Below are 16,374 nucleotides of genomic sequence, written 5' to 3'. Positions count from 1 at the left end.
ATTATGTGGAATGAAAATATGCGCAACTACAATGAAATCATGAGATCAGGTTTTGAAAGAATGACTAGTGGTGTTACAAGTGTGATCAGTTTAAATTTTGTACTAAGAGTTTGGAAAATGTACACCTTACTTGTAGTACCAAATAGTACCAAACAAATTACAAATAACTGTAATACCCCTCCTCTACCTCCATGCCATTCACACTGTTTCCACAAGCAGTTAACATGAAGGCAATGTTTATACACCTTTAAGACCCACATCTGTTCAAAAGAGCAACTGTCTGTAACTTCAACACTCAACTAAAGACATTAAAATGGACAGCAGGCTCAACAGCAAACCAGAGATTCGGTCAGCAACTCCACCAATGGAAGACAACAATAGCATGGAAGATAGTAGCCATAATGATGAAGCTGCCATTTCTTCTGCTCTGGAAACAGCTGGAAATGGAGATTCCTCACAACCACCAACGATTAGCTCCAAGTTACTGAGAATGCTGGAAGCAGCAAACAACCGGCGACCTGTCCTCGTAAAAATGCAGAACAGCGAGGAAGTGTTCGATGAAAATGATGGAGTCGTCAGTGAAGCACCAAGAACAAAAAGAGTAAGTGCTACTGAAGCTGAATATACAATGGATATTAAAGTATAGTTTAGTGTTATGCATTATAATGTAATAACAGGCAAAATGTAAGACATAAATGCAATTAACTAATTCTATAAGTCTCCCATATTTGTAATATTACTGTGTTCAGTGTGTTCCTGTTTCAAACCTTGCCTTGCATCACAAAAGTAATGTAAACTTAGGAAAGGAAGAATCACGAGTTGTTTGGGTTCTTTACCACCATTTGTCCTTGAGCAATGTACTTGATCCCTCGTTCTTTCAACAGGAATGTCCCTATAGCGATAGAGCTGTCAATTTCCTGTTTTATACCAGATTCTGAAAGGGTTTACATGTCTGTTCTGCTCATTGGAGGTCATAGAAGTGCTGAGGTCAAACCTTGGAAAGGGAGAACCAGGAATCGGAGTTGTTTAGCTTCTTTACCATTTGAACAAGGCACTTGATCAGTTGCTTCGATGAGAATGTCCTGTTAGCAACCGAACTGTCCATTTTCTTGATTTATACCAAATTCAGAAGGGGTTAAATGTCTGTGCTGAACATGAAACAGAGACCCATGAATCTGGGAGTTGTGTAGGTTCTTTACCACCAATTGTCCTTGAACAAAGTGTTTGATCCCAGGATGCTTGAACAGGCATTTCCCTATAGCATCAGAATTGTCAATGTCCTGTTTTATACCAAATTCAGAAGGGGTTAAATGTTTGTACTGGAGATGAAACAGAGACCCATGAATCTGAGAGTGGTGTAGGTTCTTTACCAGCAATTTGTACTTGAACAAAATGCTCGATCACAGTTTGCTTTAACAGGAACGTCCCTAAAGCATCAGAGCTGTCAATGTCCTGTTTTATGCCAGATTCAGAAAGGGCTAAATGTCTCTGCTGGTCATTGGAGTTCACAGAAGTGCTGAGGTCAAGCCTTGGAAATGGAGAGCCATTAATTTGAATTCTGACCTGAACAAAGTGCTTGATCCCCAGTTACTTCAATGGGAAAGTCTCTAAAGCAACAGAACTGTCAAATTCCTGTTTTATACCAGATTTAAAAAGGGATAAATGTCTGTGCTGGTCAATGGTTGTTTTTTTTACAAGATGGGTTAAGAGTACACATCTGGGTGTAGTAACCTAAGTAAATGCACTGGGTTTAAACCATAGACTGTAAAAAAAGATGGACGACGCATCTCCTATTCCTTCCACTATATAAAAGTGAAGCCAAAGCATCTCAGTATGGCCGCTGCCATCTTGAGTAAATGAGGCCATTTGGAGCCAGAGTCTGCGCAGTAAAGATTCGTTTGGAGCCAGAGTCTGCGCAGTAAAGATTAGTTTGGAGCCAGAGTCTGCGCAGTAGATATTCGTTTGGAGCCAGAGTCTGCGCAGTAGAGATTCGTTTGGAGCCAGAGTCTGCGCAGTAGAGATTCGTTTGGAGCCAGAGTCTGCGCAGTAGTGTCGTGAGATTTTTATTTCTGAAAATTGTATTGGAAGGGTAATTAATTTTTTTATTTTGACTCAAGTCCCATTCGTTTACATGGAGAGGGCGGGGTTTATGACCTGTACTGCAGCCAGCCACCAGGGGGCGATCAAAGAGCCTGCAGCTTCACTTTTCAGGACGTGTGAGGCACACCCGGTTTAAACACCAAAAAGCCATTGAGTTTCCTTACCTCCACTGTGTCTTTAAACACTGACCCCAGGTTGTGGCAAGGGGACTGTCTCTGTGAGAAGCAAACTGGCTTCTTTATACCACATATGGTAGGGGTAAATACAGTTTCTGGTGTGGTTAATTAAATGTTCTGGGTTTAAACCCTTAGAAGCATAAGCCTTGAGTTGCCTTGCCTCCATTTTGCCCTTGAACAAGGCACTTGACCCCAGGTTGCTCCAAGGGACTGTCCCTTTAGTAAGAGAACAGCAAATAATTTTGGATACAACATGCCTGCTAAATGACGTGTAACCGAATAACCTGTTCTTGATCATCATTAACAACCCTGAACAGAGACGTGGGCTGAACACAGACCAGTGCCCTTAAAACCACACAGTAGCAGCTCAGTGGCACTGGGCCAGAATTAATAGATGACTTGCGGGAACTTTTGTGACCTCACAGACTTTAATCATTGTCGAATCACGTAAGTGGACAGAGAGCTCTGAATTTATTGTACAGGCTTTGGTCTCACAGTGTAGGATTTCATCTGACAGTGGACCCATGCTTCTCTAGCCTGCTCATTTAACATAATTACTGTTGTGGTTCAGCCTTTAAATGCTTACGTGGGAGTTATTCTAAGCTTTTCTCAAGAGGATCAGACACCATGAGGAAAGTCTACAGCCTGGTTAGTCTCACTAAAAACAGGGAATCAAAAGATGCCGTGTTATCTCTTAACATCAAGGTATTTCCAGAAAAGCTGCTTTTTCTTAGAACTAGGTCATAAGATTTAAATATGAAGCACTGAAACAGATATTGTTCCCTCTTGTGGGTTTTGGTAGAAGTTTATATTCATTAATTTAGTCATTTTGTCCTGAGTGGTGTTATGTTATGTTGGTTTATTGAAAATGACTATACAAATTTCATTTCTAACCCCAGAGTAGATTGTATTTCTATTTTTATTTACCTTATTTATATTACCTGGTGCTCAAGTAAATTTTTATTCATTACTTGCTAATATAGTTAAGCAGTATCAGCACTTTGAAATATAATCACATTTTTGCTGGCAGATAATACAATGGGACTACTAGTGCTAACCCTAACAAACAAACTCATAATTATGATGCCATTTTTAATTTCAAGTTTTCTTTCGTTATTTGTTTATTGTGTGTTAGTGAGCAAGTGATAGTTACTGCTTATTTGGTCTCTTAGATCTCTTGTCTGTATCTGAAACGTATATGTTTCTGTGTATTTATTGTGTCCTAACACTATTTTAATATTTCTACCATTAGATATGAGTCTACTTTTAGAATAAAGGGGTTATAATTATTCTATTATTTTGAGAAATCAGTTTAAGATTTTGGTTTTCTGCAGGAAATGGTTGCATTCGCGTTCAAATGTCAAGATGTGTAATTAGATAAAAGGTTGAAAACTATTCTGAGAAATTAAAATGTTTTGGAGCAATGCATTTGTATAAATCGAAAACTACATACAAAATTATATCAAATGCATTTTTATATAAAATACATATTTGAGGCATTTTAAATAGATTTTATATTAAATATACAACAAAATATAATAGTTTTTTCCTTAGCAAATCCAGTATCCTGAGCAGACACGAGAATTTGACAGTCGATTAACAAAGACGGGACGCCGCTCCCTGTCCCATTCCATTTCTCATTCCTCTACAGACAGCAACAGCTCAGGTAGATGCCACACAAATTCCCTCAAACTGGAAAATGTATATTATTGGTAGTTCTTTGTATTTTCATCGCAATCTTTGATCCCATTTTACTTTCACGTTTCATTTCTCATTTTTCAGGGGGTTCAGATGCAGAAAATCCAGAAGATGAGGTCTCTCCTCGAGACATGCAACAGATTAACTCTAAAGGGAGCAGGGACTTCTGCATCAAAAACATCAAACTGGCAGACTTTGGCCGTCGAGAGATAGAACTTGCAGAGGATGGTAGGCATACAGTATGGTTTAAAACACATAAGCATTGTACAATATTCAAAAAGAAATTCAATAAATGTATGCATATTTTTATTAATTAAAGAGATGACTGCACTAATGGCCTTGAGAAAAGCTACCCAGGTTGAGAAACCATTGGCAGGGGCTAAAATAGTGGGATGCACTCATGTCACGGCCCAGACAGCTGTAAGTGTCATCCCTTCACGGCATTTTAAATGTATACTGTATCATGCTAAAAGAAAAAAAAAACTCATACAGAAACAAAACCTACAAAACCTGTTTTTCAAGGTCGACAGCACCAATGAAACATGAAACCCCCCAACACGTCCCATATCCCCCTACCTCAGCTGATTATATAATACAAAAATAGATAAATAATAAATATAAGTACTGTTCAAACTACTGTTGTACTGTTTGGGATCAGCAAGATTTTTTTTTTATATATATACAGTATATACTTTTCCCTAAACAGGTGCTGTTTGAGACTCTGATGGTATTAGGGGCTCAGTGTAGGTGGGCAGCCTGCAATATTTACTCCACTCAGGATGAAGTGGCTGCTGCTTTAGCAGAGCAAGGTAAAAGAAACTCTCCGTCTAATTGTCATACTTTTTTTTTTTGAGCATGTGATTATTTACCTTCTTTGATTTCTCCCGTGTCTTGCCCTCTGCTATTCATGGCAGATTTTCCAGTGTTTGCATGGAAGGGAGAATCTGAGGATGACTTCTGGTGGTGTATTGATCGCTGTGTAAATGTGGAGGGCTGGGAGCCAAATATGGTACAAGTGCCTTCAGTGATATGGGACCACTTTCCCTCCAAGGATCAATAGTGTCTCTTATCTTGTGTTTTCACCTGTAAATAGAAGTTTGTTAATGGTCTTTTCTAGATCCTCGATGATGGAGGAGATATGACACATTGGATATACAAGAAATATCCTCACCTCTTCAAGAAAGTCAAGGGTATTGTTGAAGAAAGTATCACAGGCATTCACAGGTTGAGTCACTTTCTAATCCTCGTTATTTGTCACATTTGGTTGAGAGATGACTACATTGAATTGACACTTGAATTGAAACTTACAGCTTTGCAAATGTTTTCGCATCACATTTACCAGACTTCATCACCTCTCTAAAGCTGGAAAACTATGTGTGCCAGCCATAAATGTGAATGACTCGGTCACTAAACAAAAGTTTGACAATCTCTACTGCTGCAGGGAGTCCATTCTGGATAGGTAAGATAACGATACAAGTGTTTCTCCAATAAATTCACAGTATTTATATGATTAAACCTACTTACTTTCTGTCTTGTTCCTATTCTCTCAGTCTGAAAAAGACGGCTGATATCATGTTTGGGGGAAAGCAGGTGGTCGTATGTGGATATGGAGAGGTACGTCTCCTGATTCCAATAAATGATGGTTTCTATTGTCAATATGCCACTTGAGAGCGGTGTCCATCACCTGCAATAGTTTAGTACTGGCCTCTGTTTTGTGTGCGTAAGTGTAAATATTGGTGCCCACAGGTGGGAAAAGGTTGTTCTGAAGCTCTGAAAGCAATGGGGTCTGTTGTGTATGTAACCGAAATCGACCCCATCTGTGCTCTACAAGCATGGTAAGATATTAGTTATTTGAAAGAAACTATCCAGAGAGTTATATTTTCCACAGTATCACCCCTGACAACCAACTGTATTTCAACTAGCATGGATGGCTTTCGATTGGCCAAACTAGGTGATGTTGTCAGACAAGTGGACATGGTCATCACCTGCACAGGCAAGTTGCGCAATAATATCATAAATAAATCACAAGTCTTTGCTGTGATATTACCTTACACTGTTTGCTTTGACAGCTGACCCTTTGTCTACACAGGTAACAAAAACGTTGTAGTGAGGGAACACATGGACCTAATGAAGAATGGCTGCGTTGTCTGCAACATGGGACGCTCTAATACAGAAATCGATGTTGTAAGTGGCTGTAGGACGCGATAAAACACACGATTAGTGATAGCAATTGAATGCTTGTAATTTAATTGGTTGTCATTTGTGTTAACTTTTGAATTTTCAGAGCAGTCTAAGAACCCCAGAGTTAGTATGGCAGCATGTGAGAGCGCAAGTGGATCACATTATTTGGCCTGGTGGCAAGAGAATAGTACTACTTGCAGAGGTGAGAGAATACAGAATACTACTAAAAATATAAAACAGAAACATATTTACCTTATTTTTCAGCACGTTGGGAACAATTTGTGCTACAAAGCAGTGGATCTTAAGAGCATGTCCTTGTGTAAACCATGTTAAGCTATAATCTACATTTCCTTATTACAAACCTCATGGCATATTGGTCATTAATGTTAATGGCATAGTTACTGTTTTACCATTTGATTCTAGGGCCGTGTCCTTAATCTAAGCTCCTCCACTGTACCCACATACGTGCTTTCCATCACAGCCACCGCACAGGTATGAAAGCAGTTTGCTAATACATGAACTTAAATTAGGTTTTAAGTTGGTAGCCTAAAGGCTAAAGTTTTTCTTTTACGTAGCCTAAATATTAAAGACTAACTGGGCATAGCAATAAAACTTTTAAAAGAACATTTGCATTTAGTATGACACAATGTAAATGGGAAGCATGCCAGCCTTGGGCTATAGTTGGGTTTGAAACTGTTTTGTGGATAGTGAATGGATAGGTTGTCTCTTCAAATTAGTTTCCATGTTTAGCCTTCTGTATACTTTTTGAAGGCTTTGGCATTGATCGAGCTCTTCAATGCCCCTGAGGGCCGTTACAAGCAAGATGTCTATCTCCTTCCAAAGAAACTGGGTAACAACGCAATGGACTGCCAGAATTCAATATTTTTCATCCATATTTCATAATGTACCGAATCATATTTGGATAAAAATGACATCACAAACTGATTGAGTATTTTGTGTACCAGATGAGTATGTTGCAAGCCTGCACCTGCAGACCTTTGACGCACACCTGACTGAGCTCACCGATGAACAAGCCAAATACATGGGCTTGAGTAAATACGGCCCCTTCAAACCCAGTTTCTACAGGTGATGAATTAAATTATTGCATTTATAGATGTGTTGTGTGAAACATTTAACACCTGCTTTGTGTTTTGGTTTGTTTTTAGGTATTAAGTCTCAATGTAACTCATCATTTAAAAGAAAACCGATGGATCTGTGGGCAGAAACCCACAGATTTGACTCAGCGGGGATCTCATTCATCCTGCTTTTCACCAACACATGATATTACTGGCTTGACCATTAAGGGTCAGAGTGTACAAATATAAAGTGAACTATAGCACTTTTTCCTCTTGCTATTGTACTGCTAACCATTTTAGAAAAGGTATCCATTCTGGTTGTATACAACATACATTACCACTAAAACTTCCACAAAATAAATAAATACATAAAGGTAAAATAAAATGCAATAAATTAACATAGCATGCTACAAGTATGTTATTTAGACCCTTGCATAGTTCTCTAATAAAACACTGTATTTACTTCAAAAACATAAAACCTGACAGGGCAAAACCACTGTTTTTGCTACGAATTACACAGATGACATTATTCTTAAAACACTGAACTTAACATTGCACATGAAAATTGGAAACACAAACTGACATTATAAAATGGGAAATGACTCACTTTAAGTCCAGTAAATGGGTAAAAGGTAAGAATTATAGAGAGAACATCTTCTGTCCTTCAATCTTGAAGTAAGGAAAAATCCCTCAATGTGCCTCTAGATGGAGGTCATGTAAAAGAGAGTAAAGCTTTGGCAAATAAGGCAAAGAAAGACAGGGATATTTGCTTGTCTAGTGGCAAGAATCTTGTTGGATCTCAAGTGGTTTGCAAGAGAGAAATATTGTTGATTATACTTTTCCTTCACTGTATCTTTTGTGTCCAAGTAGTTTAATAAAGGTATTTTAAAGCAGCTGAAAGTTGTGGTTTTCATGTGCAACCGAAGCTTCCTTTTTCTGTTACAAAATATAAATCTCTTACAAATATGGTTGACCGAGTTTGGTAATAAATAAGACTTTTTATTATATGAAAATTGCTTGTATAAACATAGAGAAATTATAAATATATTTATAAATGACCACAAATCCAAGCCTTTAAAACATACACAGAAAAAGCATGTGCTTTTTTTTAACATGCTGAAACTATTTAGCATATGCACGACTGATGTAAATGATTAAAGAGATCACCCAAAATTTAAATTCTGTCATCATTTACTTACCCTCAAATATCTTCCTTTATTTTACAAGAAAACAGGAACGACATCAAGGCGAGTAAAGTGAGTAATCAGTAGTGATGACAGGATTTACATTTTTGTGTGAACTATCCCTTTAATCATCTCGTTAAAGACAATTTAAGGGGGTCTGAATACTTTCCGTACCCACTGTATATTTGCTGTGTCTTTGTATGCATAACAATGTTATGTTGTTTGAAGCGTGCCTCTAACATATTTTTTTCATGGGTCCCCTGAGCTCTGACCGCATAGCTCAAGTGGTTTCTGCCCTAAATATAGAGTTGGCTTTTCCCCACAATGTCAAATGTAACTTGATTCTATAAGTTAAGTCACAGCACGTCAGTTGCTGGCTGACCGGCTGAGTTCCTCTCACTCTGTGCCACTGATGGAGTCTGTGGGAGTGATATGCAGCCCCACTGGGGCCAGCTTCAACCTACTGAGCTTGCCGGCATCCTGCCCCTGTGATGAGGATGAGGAGTCACTGGGTCTGGAAGGAATCAAGCCTAAATCTTCACCCATACCGAGACGACGGAGTTCAGCGTCCTCCGATGACTCCCTGCCTCCCCCTTCCAGCAGCCGAAGAGTGTCCTTTGCCGATGCCTTTGGTTTGAGTCTTGTCTCAGTGAAACAGTTTGATGCTTGGGGAGTAACTGACCCATCAGGCTCTCTGGAGATTGACTTGAATGAAGATAAGGAGTATTACATGGTTCCTCTCTTCACTCTTCCACAGACCTCTGAGGAACTAGCCTTGCGGGTTCACGAGCAGAAGCTAGAACTGGAGAGTTTGGAGTTGCTTTCTGGGACCACCACCCTAAGAGGAATCGTTCGTGTGCTGAATATTAGTTTTGATAAGATGGTCTATGTGCGTACCTCTTTAGATTCCTGGAAAAGTCATTTTGATCTGTTGGCAGAGTACGTACCTGGGTCAAACAATGGTGGGGCGGACTGTTTCTCCTTCAAACTCACACTAGTACCCCCATTTGGAGAAGAGGGCGCTAGGGTCGACTTCTGTTTGCGATATGAAACATCTTTAGGCACTTTTTGGGCAAACAATAATGAAAAGAACTACTGTCTGTTTTGTTGTGAAAAAATGAAGGAGAAACCCCAAAATGAGAGTGAAAACAGAAGAAAAAGCTGTCTGAAAACAACCAGGTGAGAGGTCACCAACACATCTGTTGCATAAATAGCAATGAATGTCAAAATAAATATTTCTAAAATATTAATATGAATAAAACTTTTATCAAATTTATAAATAATGCATACTAAAAGACTTGTTAACAATTGATACAGTTTTTTAAATGTAAGTGACATGCCAGAGTGAATATATGCTTAAAACCACAATACTAAAGTGGAACTCAATGAATTATGCAACAATATACATACTGCCTTTTGCCCAATTCTTAATTTTATAATGGTATAATTTTCCAGTCTAAATGTCTCTGCTTCAACTGTTTCAGCAACACACAATGAAGAATTTCCTGGTAATTGTCCTCCTGAAAATTACTTACAATTAGATTTGGAAATACTATGAAATTCTGATAAATACATGTTTTGTTTCTTCAGATATAAATCTAAATTCTGGATCTCTAAAGGAAAACTCTGAGAAACTTGAAAGCAAGGAATTAGTGGTGAGTTCTAAATTTTACCAAAGATTCAACCACTATATCAACTAATTGTGTGTTTTAATGAAACAATGCATTTTTAGTATAAAATTATATAGTGAAAACTATTTTATAAATTGTGCTATGTCACTGGCTACTCTCTCTGAATGTCATGCGGTTACTGATGTTAGGCTTTGACAGGTGTTAGTGTAACATTACACTATGTACTGTCCCAAACAAGACACTTGATAGGTCATGTTGTTCAGGGTCGCTCTGAGACCATCAAGTTATGTTGTTAAAAGTAAAAAAAAGTCAATGAGCCTCATTCACTAAGCATGCGTATTGTGTACAAGTCCTTGTATGGAGATGGTCTGGGCGTGTTTTATGCAAATTACTAACTTTGTGCACGCGGCGGCTCATTTAGAGTTTTCGTGAGAAGTTCGAATGTGTGTATAAATGCGAATAATCTACACAATTATTAGTGAATGAGACCCAATGTCTTAACTAAACCTATATTAAAAGTTAAAAAGGTATTTCGATAAGATCTTAAGAAAAGTTATTCTTTAAATTGTATTTACTGAAGACAGCATTTCATTCAGTATTTTTCACATCTATCTCTTTGGAAACAGGAGGAAATGAACAGAAACCGCGGCCGAAGAAGCAGAAGAAAGGCTGCGCGATTAGCAAAAGTCAAGGAACACTTTGCTAAGAGGGAAGAAGAAAAGAAACAAGGGACCAAGACCAAAGAAACTGAAGGTACAGCAGACACCAGCATGCAGGAACATGCATCATTGCTGAAGAAGACACCATGCAGTTCCCTATCACAACAAACTGCTCGACCACCAACGTGTAACCAAATATCACCCTCTCCAGCTGAGTCCCTTAAATCTGCTGAGTATAGTGGAGATTCCACTGACATCGTCAGCCAAGCTATAACACAAGATGAAGAAGACAACATAATCCACTCCAAGACTAATTTATCCACAGCAAACACAAATTTACCCCTGGAAGACTCCATCAGTTGTGATGAATCAATTGCATGTTCGGCTTCTGAGGTCTTGGAAGACATCCAACATACCGAGTGCATTACTGACCAAACAGTTTCAATCAATCAGGCTGTTCCTGTATGTCAAAATCCTGACTTGTCTATTAGCAAGAATGTTGAAAAAGCGTGGAAGGAATTTGAGAAGGATGCTAAGCAAAGAATTAAAATTTTGGCACTAAGCTCTAAGATGCATGAGGACATGAATATTAGCGATGGGAAACCAAAAGAGGATGTGAGTTTGAAAACTAATTCAGAGCCTCAGCTGTACTCCCATGGCTTCACATTTGGGACCATTGTAGCCCCACTTTATCATCAGGTTTTTAAAAACATGGAAATAGGGAGAAAAGACTTCTTTCCTAAAGCTTTAGATAGGTCATTTAGGAAACTAGAGGATGAGAGTCAAAGAGCGGTCACAGCACCTGAGACCACAGACATTTGGCCAGAGTCTTGCATATCTACAAAACAGACAGTAGATGATATTAATGTTGGCGTCTGCAAAGAATCAACAGAACAGAACTCGCAACTTGCAGTAAACCCAACCAAAAAACCTCTTCCTGAGCCAACTGAGAGTAAACATGTTAAAAACGCAGAAGCGTCTTACAATCAAAATTATTGTACCAGAAGTACCAGAGAATACCCAAGAGACATCACATTTACCGAAACAACCCCTCCAAAAGTTATATCCAGGCAGGTTTCAAGAGTGTGCACACTCACAGTCACATTAGCTTTGACTGAATGCTCTATCCAGGATGATCCTTGCCAAAGTCTGTGTTTATTTCCTCAACAAGGACCAGAACTTTTAGTCACTACAAATCAAACAATAGAGTCAGGTACTGACAGCCTACCTGAACGGATTCATCCATCATCAGCCACAGCAGTTTTGAAAACTTCATCATGTTTGGATAATCAGAGGTCCTGTATAAAAACTGAAAAGTCACAGAACCAGGAGGACCCTACAATTATCCACACCAAAGAGGAGAATATATCCGAGCAAACAGAATATTCAATCAGCACTTCTTGCTTTCTAGCCCAAGCTCCAGAGGACCCCACAAGAAGCACTTTGAGTTCCTCTGATGATAAATTAGAGCCTGACTGCTGTGAGATGAGATCGAGCATTGAAAAACTTAAAGAACTCTCTCACTTAGCAATAGCAAAAGCTATGCCAATAGAACCATTGGAGAACACACAGATAAATATGAGCAATACTTTGGAGAGCTACCAAATGAATGAAAAGGAGGAACAAATACTCATGGGTTTTTCTACACAGACTTCAGAGACGGAGAGCTCCAACATTATTAATTTTGATGCAGAACATAACACATCAGTGATTAAAGAGATGGAAGAGATTCACAAAATGAAAAATGATGAAAGCCTGGAAGAGCTGAAAGAGGGAAATGGAAATCAAATTAAGCAGATGGAGAAGCAGAAACAAGACAAAGAGGAGAAAGACCAAGAACCAGAGGAACAAGAAGGTGCAGAAGAAAAACATGAAAGTGAAGGAAGAATAAATAGCATTGAAGAAGAGTTGAAATACATAGATGATGAAGAGGACTTGGATGCAATGGAATCTGAGAAAGAAGAGAAACAACAAGCAGATGAAGATGATCTGCTTTCTCTTGAACAAGATTCAGAGGAACAGAAGCAGATCATTAGTACCAGCACTGTTGAATCATTACCACATAATATTGACTTAAAAGGAATAGAAAGTCTAGGCGAGTACTCTGAAAAAGAGGACATTCACGTCAACCTTGGATTAGAGATCTGTGAGGAAACTGCTGCATCTTGGCAAGAATCATCTCAAAAGAGTGATATCGAACTCAGTGGAAGTACGCAAGCTATGGAGAATGATTGGAACCATTTTGAATTTATTGATAAAGAAGAGAATGTGTCCTATGAAAGTATGAAAAGTGACTGGAAAACTATTGATGATGTAAACAATATGCTGGAAAACATGGAATGCCTGGCAAAAGACAGAGATCTTGAAAACGTTGAAGACAATACCTCAACAGAATAGCAGATAGATGACGAGATGGAGCTGTACTTGAACAGTCTGAGGAATTCACAACAGTCAGTATTCAGAGAAGGTGCAATGAGTGGAAGCTATGGAAAAAGACCCTCCTTGAGCAGAGGGAGGCCATTAGCTATGCCTTCAATCTCAGAGTCTATGGACGAGGACCAGCCGAATAGTTCCCTAGAGGATTTAACAAATATGGAGTACAACATGGAGCTGGAGAGAGCTACACTGCCCCTAGTGGATGGGAATGAACATGTCATTGGACGTAATGTCTTGTGGTGCAAAGAGTTTCTGTCCTATGACAATATGTCAAGGGTGACTGGATACACACTTTTGTTGATAGTGTTTTTAGTCGCAGCATATTATTATGACTTCATTGCATGTTTTGCTCTATATATTATGACAGTGTATTGGCTGTTCCATCAAGGGGAGGAAGAACCACTGAAAACCTTTCGGAAAGGTGAAAGAGGACTGCAGTAAATATGATTTACTCATAAACATTTGTTGGAGAACTTGTGGAAGAATGTGGAAGTGAATCCAAATAGTTGCTGCACAACAAAATTGGATTATGTGGGGCTATTTATCACTCAAAATTTCATAATGGCAAAGACATGATTATAAGATGACTTTTGTAGAATGATGGATTGTGAATAAACTTTTTCATTAATTTGCCATTTGACATTAAGTCAATAGGTATATTTCCTTGCTTTACAGACAACATAAAGTTTGCATATCACAATGCTCTTTAAAAAGAGCTGAACATACAGCAAGAGATCATATGGGGTCTGTAGAAATGTTTGGGTTCTGTGCTAATGGTGCCTGGTACAGTGATGTTTAAAGGACCACTGGGTGAGTGGAAAGTTTGACAGATTATAGAGGATTAGTCTTGAAAAAAGGATTAGAGTGCAATTTCATTGACATACTTTTATGCATAGCTTTAATTTCATGCTACGTACCTGATTGGATTATGATTTATATACATATAATGCATACACAAAACACATAACCTGTTAACTATAACCTGTTTTTTTTTTTTTTTTAAATAATCATGTTGATTTTTATGTCTAATATATCTTGGCAAAGAAGGCAATAAGATGAATGCCCACGTAACATCTGAAGTGATGATAAAAATGAAATGCATTTTCTGTTGCAATTATTTAACAAACATTTTTCCTTACTTGGTCGTACAAGTTTATTAGAGTTACTTTGTTTGTTAATTTGTCTGGTCTGTTTACAGTAAAACTGTTTGAGACTACCTTTTTTTCTAAAGACATCAAGGATCAATATCCTCTTTTGTTTCAATATACCTAACGTTATGGTTTTAACATCTCCAACCTGCCAGCTTTTGCTTCATAAGGACAGAGGTGTCATATGGCACAGGTGTGTAAACATAATGAATAAACCATGTAAAGTAAACCATAACTTCCATCATTGTGCACTCAAAATAGATTTATTGATTTTTATTTCTTTGGGGTGTCTGTAAATTTGCTTTGTCCAATCAACAGATTACTTTATTGTAATTCAATATTGTGCACCTGTTATTATTTCAACAAGTTGTCTTTATCTTGTCCATTTATTGTTAGACATCTTTCATGGAACTGGCTTTCAATGAACAAACAGATGAACTATGATCTCATCTCCAGGTTATTAGGCTCTGCAGTTCACAGAAATAAATCTGACCACAGATCTCTCCAAATAGACTCCTTTTTTAGCTGTAGATATTTTAAGAATGTTTCAGTTGCTTCTGGCCATACAGTGAAAGTAATTAATGAATTAATTATTTTTAAAGCCATTTTTCAAAATATTGTATTTTGTGTTCCATAGAAGAAAGAATGCATAAGGGTGAGTAAATTACATAATTTTCACCTTTCAGTGAACTTTCCCTAGGGTCATCTTTAGAACACTATAATTTCATGGCTAGATGAATGACTGCATATTTATAAGTTGATAGAATAAGAAACATTGTAGTTCATGGGGGAGGAGTTTGTACAGTTGAGCATGGTAACTATTATGGGATTATCACTCCCTCTAAATGGGATGGAACTACATGATGACATTTTCAAACCCAAGGGGACACACAATGGCATTGTGGCTCCAAGGCTTGCTAATTTATGGTTGATGCACCATGTAGGCTACTGACAAGATAATATGCTTACATATATGATTAATCCATTTTTTACATTTTTCCCAATGTTAAAAGTGCCCCACTTTACCTAAATTTACCTCATATATCTTTCGCTATGAGAAATTGGCAACAGCATCACCAATGTCATACTGTAGGCTACATTATAGTCATTTTTAATAAATGGTTTTGACATGATTCATCATAATTCGAAACTACTGCAAAAGAACTCATTGGATCAGATCAGAGCCGTTGAAAAACGTTCTTCAACGGCTCTGCGTCAGACTAGTTCTGGTATCCACTGGGTTTAGTGAGGTTTATAATACCCAGAGAGTAACCCAGACCTCTGTGGGGTGAAACGTGACAGAACTCACGTTCTCTTCTCGCCACAAAGGATTCTGTGTCAGAGCGCGGGAATGTGACCCACCGATGTCATTCTCACGACCAAACGCTAGAAAGACCTATGTGGATTATTGTTAGCAGTGGGACTCGTAATCAATTAAATTATTTAATCGTAAATTATTCGTAATCCAGTCAGTATAAATGTAAACATCTACTATGGAGCGAAGGAAATCTGTGAACACACACACACACACACACACACATTATGTTTATACAATTAAATGTGTGTGTGTGTATATATATATATATATATATATATATATACAGTATATATACAGGTATATACATACATACACACAGTATATTTATACAAAATTTATATGTATACATATACTACACTAAATAATAGCTTTATAGTCTTATTAGTCTAAATTTGGCCTATATGCCTTTTATGAAGGGCCAATCCATTATCTGAAGTATTCTTATTTTTAATTATTTTATTAACAACGGTAACAATAACGATATAAATCATCAAATTATTATTTTAAATAATATTTTAAAATAATTAATATTACATTTGCAAACATCTAGGTTATATAATTAATTGCGTAGAATAATACTGTACATACAAACCATAATGATGGTTAATAACAACAACAACAACAACAAAAATAATAATAATTATTATTACTATTATTATTATTATTATATGTAATATAATACAAGTTATCATTAAGTTATCAAAATTTAATGATCAAACTTAATTATCAACCCTTCAGAGAGTTTGATTTGAGTTTGAGGGGTTTGA

General features: G+C 37.5%; 2 protein-coding genes across 2 annotated transcripts; both read left to right on the top strand.

Annotated features, from left to right (window-relative positions):
* Window positions 1–2,849: 2,849 nt before the first annotated feature.
* LOC107753703 (putative adenosylhomocysteinase 3) lies at window positions 2,850–7,245 on the top strand. The gene is made up of 16 exons (XM_016569916.1): window positions 2,850–2,924; window positions 3,831–3,942; window positions 4,059–4,202; window positions 4,294–4,394; window positions 4,681–4,783; window positions 4,889–4,983; window positions 5,092–5,198; window positions 5,317–5,433; window positions 5,525–5,588; window positions 5,721–5,809; window positions 5,897–5,967; window positions 6,064–6,158; window positions 6,259–6,357; window positions 6,579–6,647; window positions 6,927–7,005; window positions 7,121–7,245. The coding sequence occupies exons 1-16, from the start codon at window positions 2,904–2,906 to the stop codon at window positions 7,243–7,245; spliced, it is 1,491 nt and encodes a 496-aa protein (XP_016425402.1). The 5' UTR covers window positions 2,850–2,903.
* Window positions 7,246–8,649: 1,404 nt separating this feature from the next.
* On the top strand, window positions 8,650–13,728 carry LOC107753594 (uncharacterized). The gene is made up of 4 exons (XM_016569792.1): window positions 8,650–9,594; window positions 9,871–9,923; window positions 10,006–10,070; window positions 10,673–13,728. Exons 1-4 carry the CDS (start codon window positions 8,828–8,830, stop codon window positions 13,100–13,102), a joined length of 3,315 nt encoding a protein of 1,104 aa, XP_016425278.1. The 5' UTR covers window positions 8,650–8,827; the 3' UTR covers window positions 13,103–13,728.
* The last annotated feature ends 2,646 nt before the right edge of the window (window positions 13,729–16,374 follow it).

This window comes from Sinocyclocheilus rhinocerous, unplaced genomic scaffold (genome assembly GCF_001515625.1).
Source record: "Sinocyclocheilus rhinocerous isolate Xijiao unplaced genomic scaffold, SAMN03320098_v1.1 scaffold200, whole genome shotgun sequence".
In the NCBI taxonomy this organism is placed as follows: Eukaryota; Metazoa; Chordata; class Actinopteri; order Cypriniformes; family Cyprinidae; genus Sinocyclocheilus; species Sinocyclocheilus rhinocerous.
Note: the sequence above shows the minus strand (reverse complement) of the source record. Positions and strands in the feature narration are given on the sequence as shown.

What these genes read in the sequence shown, in the direction of transcription:
- LOC107753703 (XM_016569916.1), top strand. Translation starts at nt 2,904, where the DNA reads ATGAGGAAAGTCTACAGCCTG. An exon ending in AGGGAGTCCATTCTGGATAG is followed by an intron (nt 5,434 to 5,524) that starts GTAAGATAACGA and finishes CTATTCTCTCAG; the next exon opens with TCTGAAAAAGACGGCTGATA. An exon ending in TCTCCTTCCAAAGAAACTGG is followed by an intron (nt 7,006 to 7,120) that starts GTAACAACGCAA and finishes TTTGTGTACCAG; the next exon opens with ATGAGTATGTTGCAAGCCTG.
- LOC107753594 (XM_016569792.1), top strand. Translation starts at nt 8,828, where the DNA reads ATGGAGTCTGTGGGAGTGATATGCAGCCCCACTGGGGCCAGCTTCAAC. An exon ending in ACACAATGAAGAATTTCCTG is followed by an intron (nt 9,924 to 10,005) that starts GTAATTGTCCTC and finishes TTGTTTCTTCAG; the next exon opens with ATATAAATCTAAATTCTGGA. An exon ending in TTGAAAGCAAGGAATTAGTG is followed by an intron (nt 10,071 to 10,672) that starts GTGAGTTCTAAA and finishes CTTTGGAAACAG; the next exon opens with GAGGAAATGAACAGAAACCG.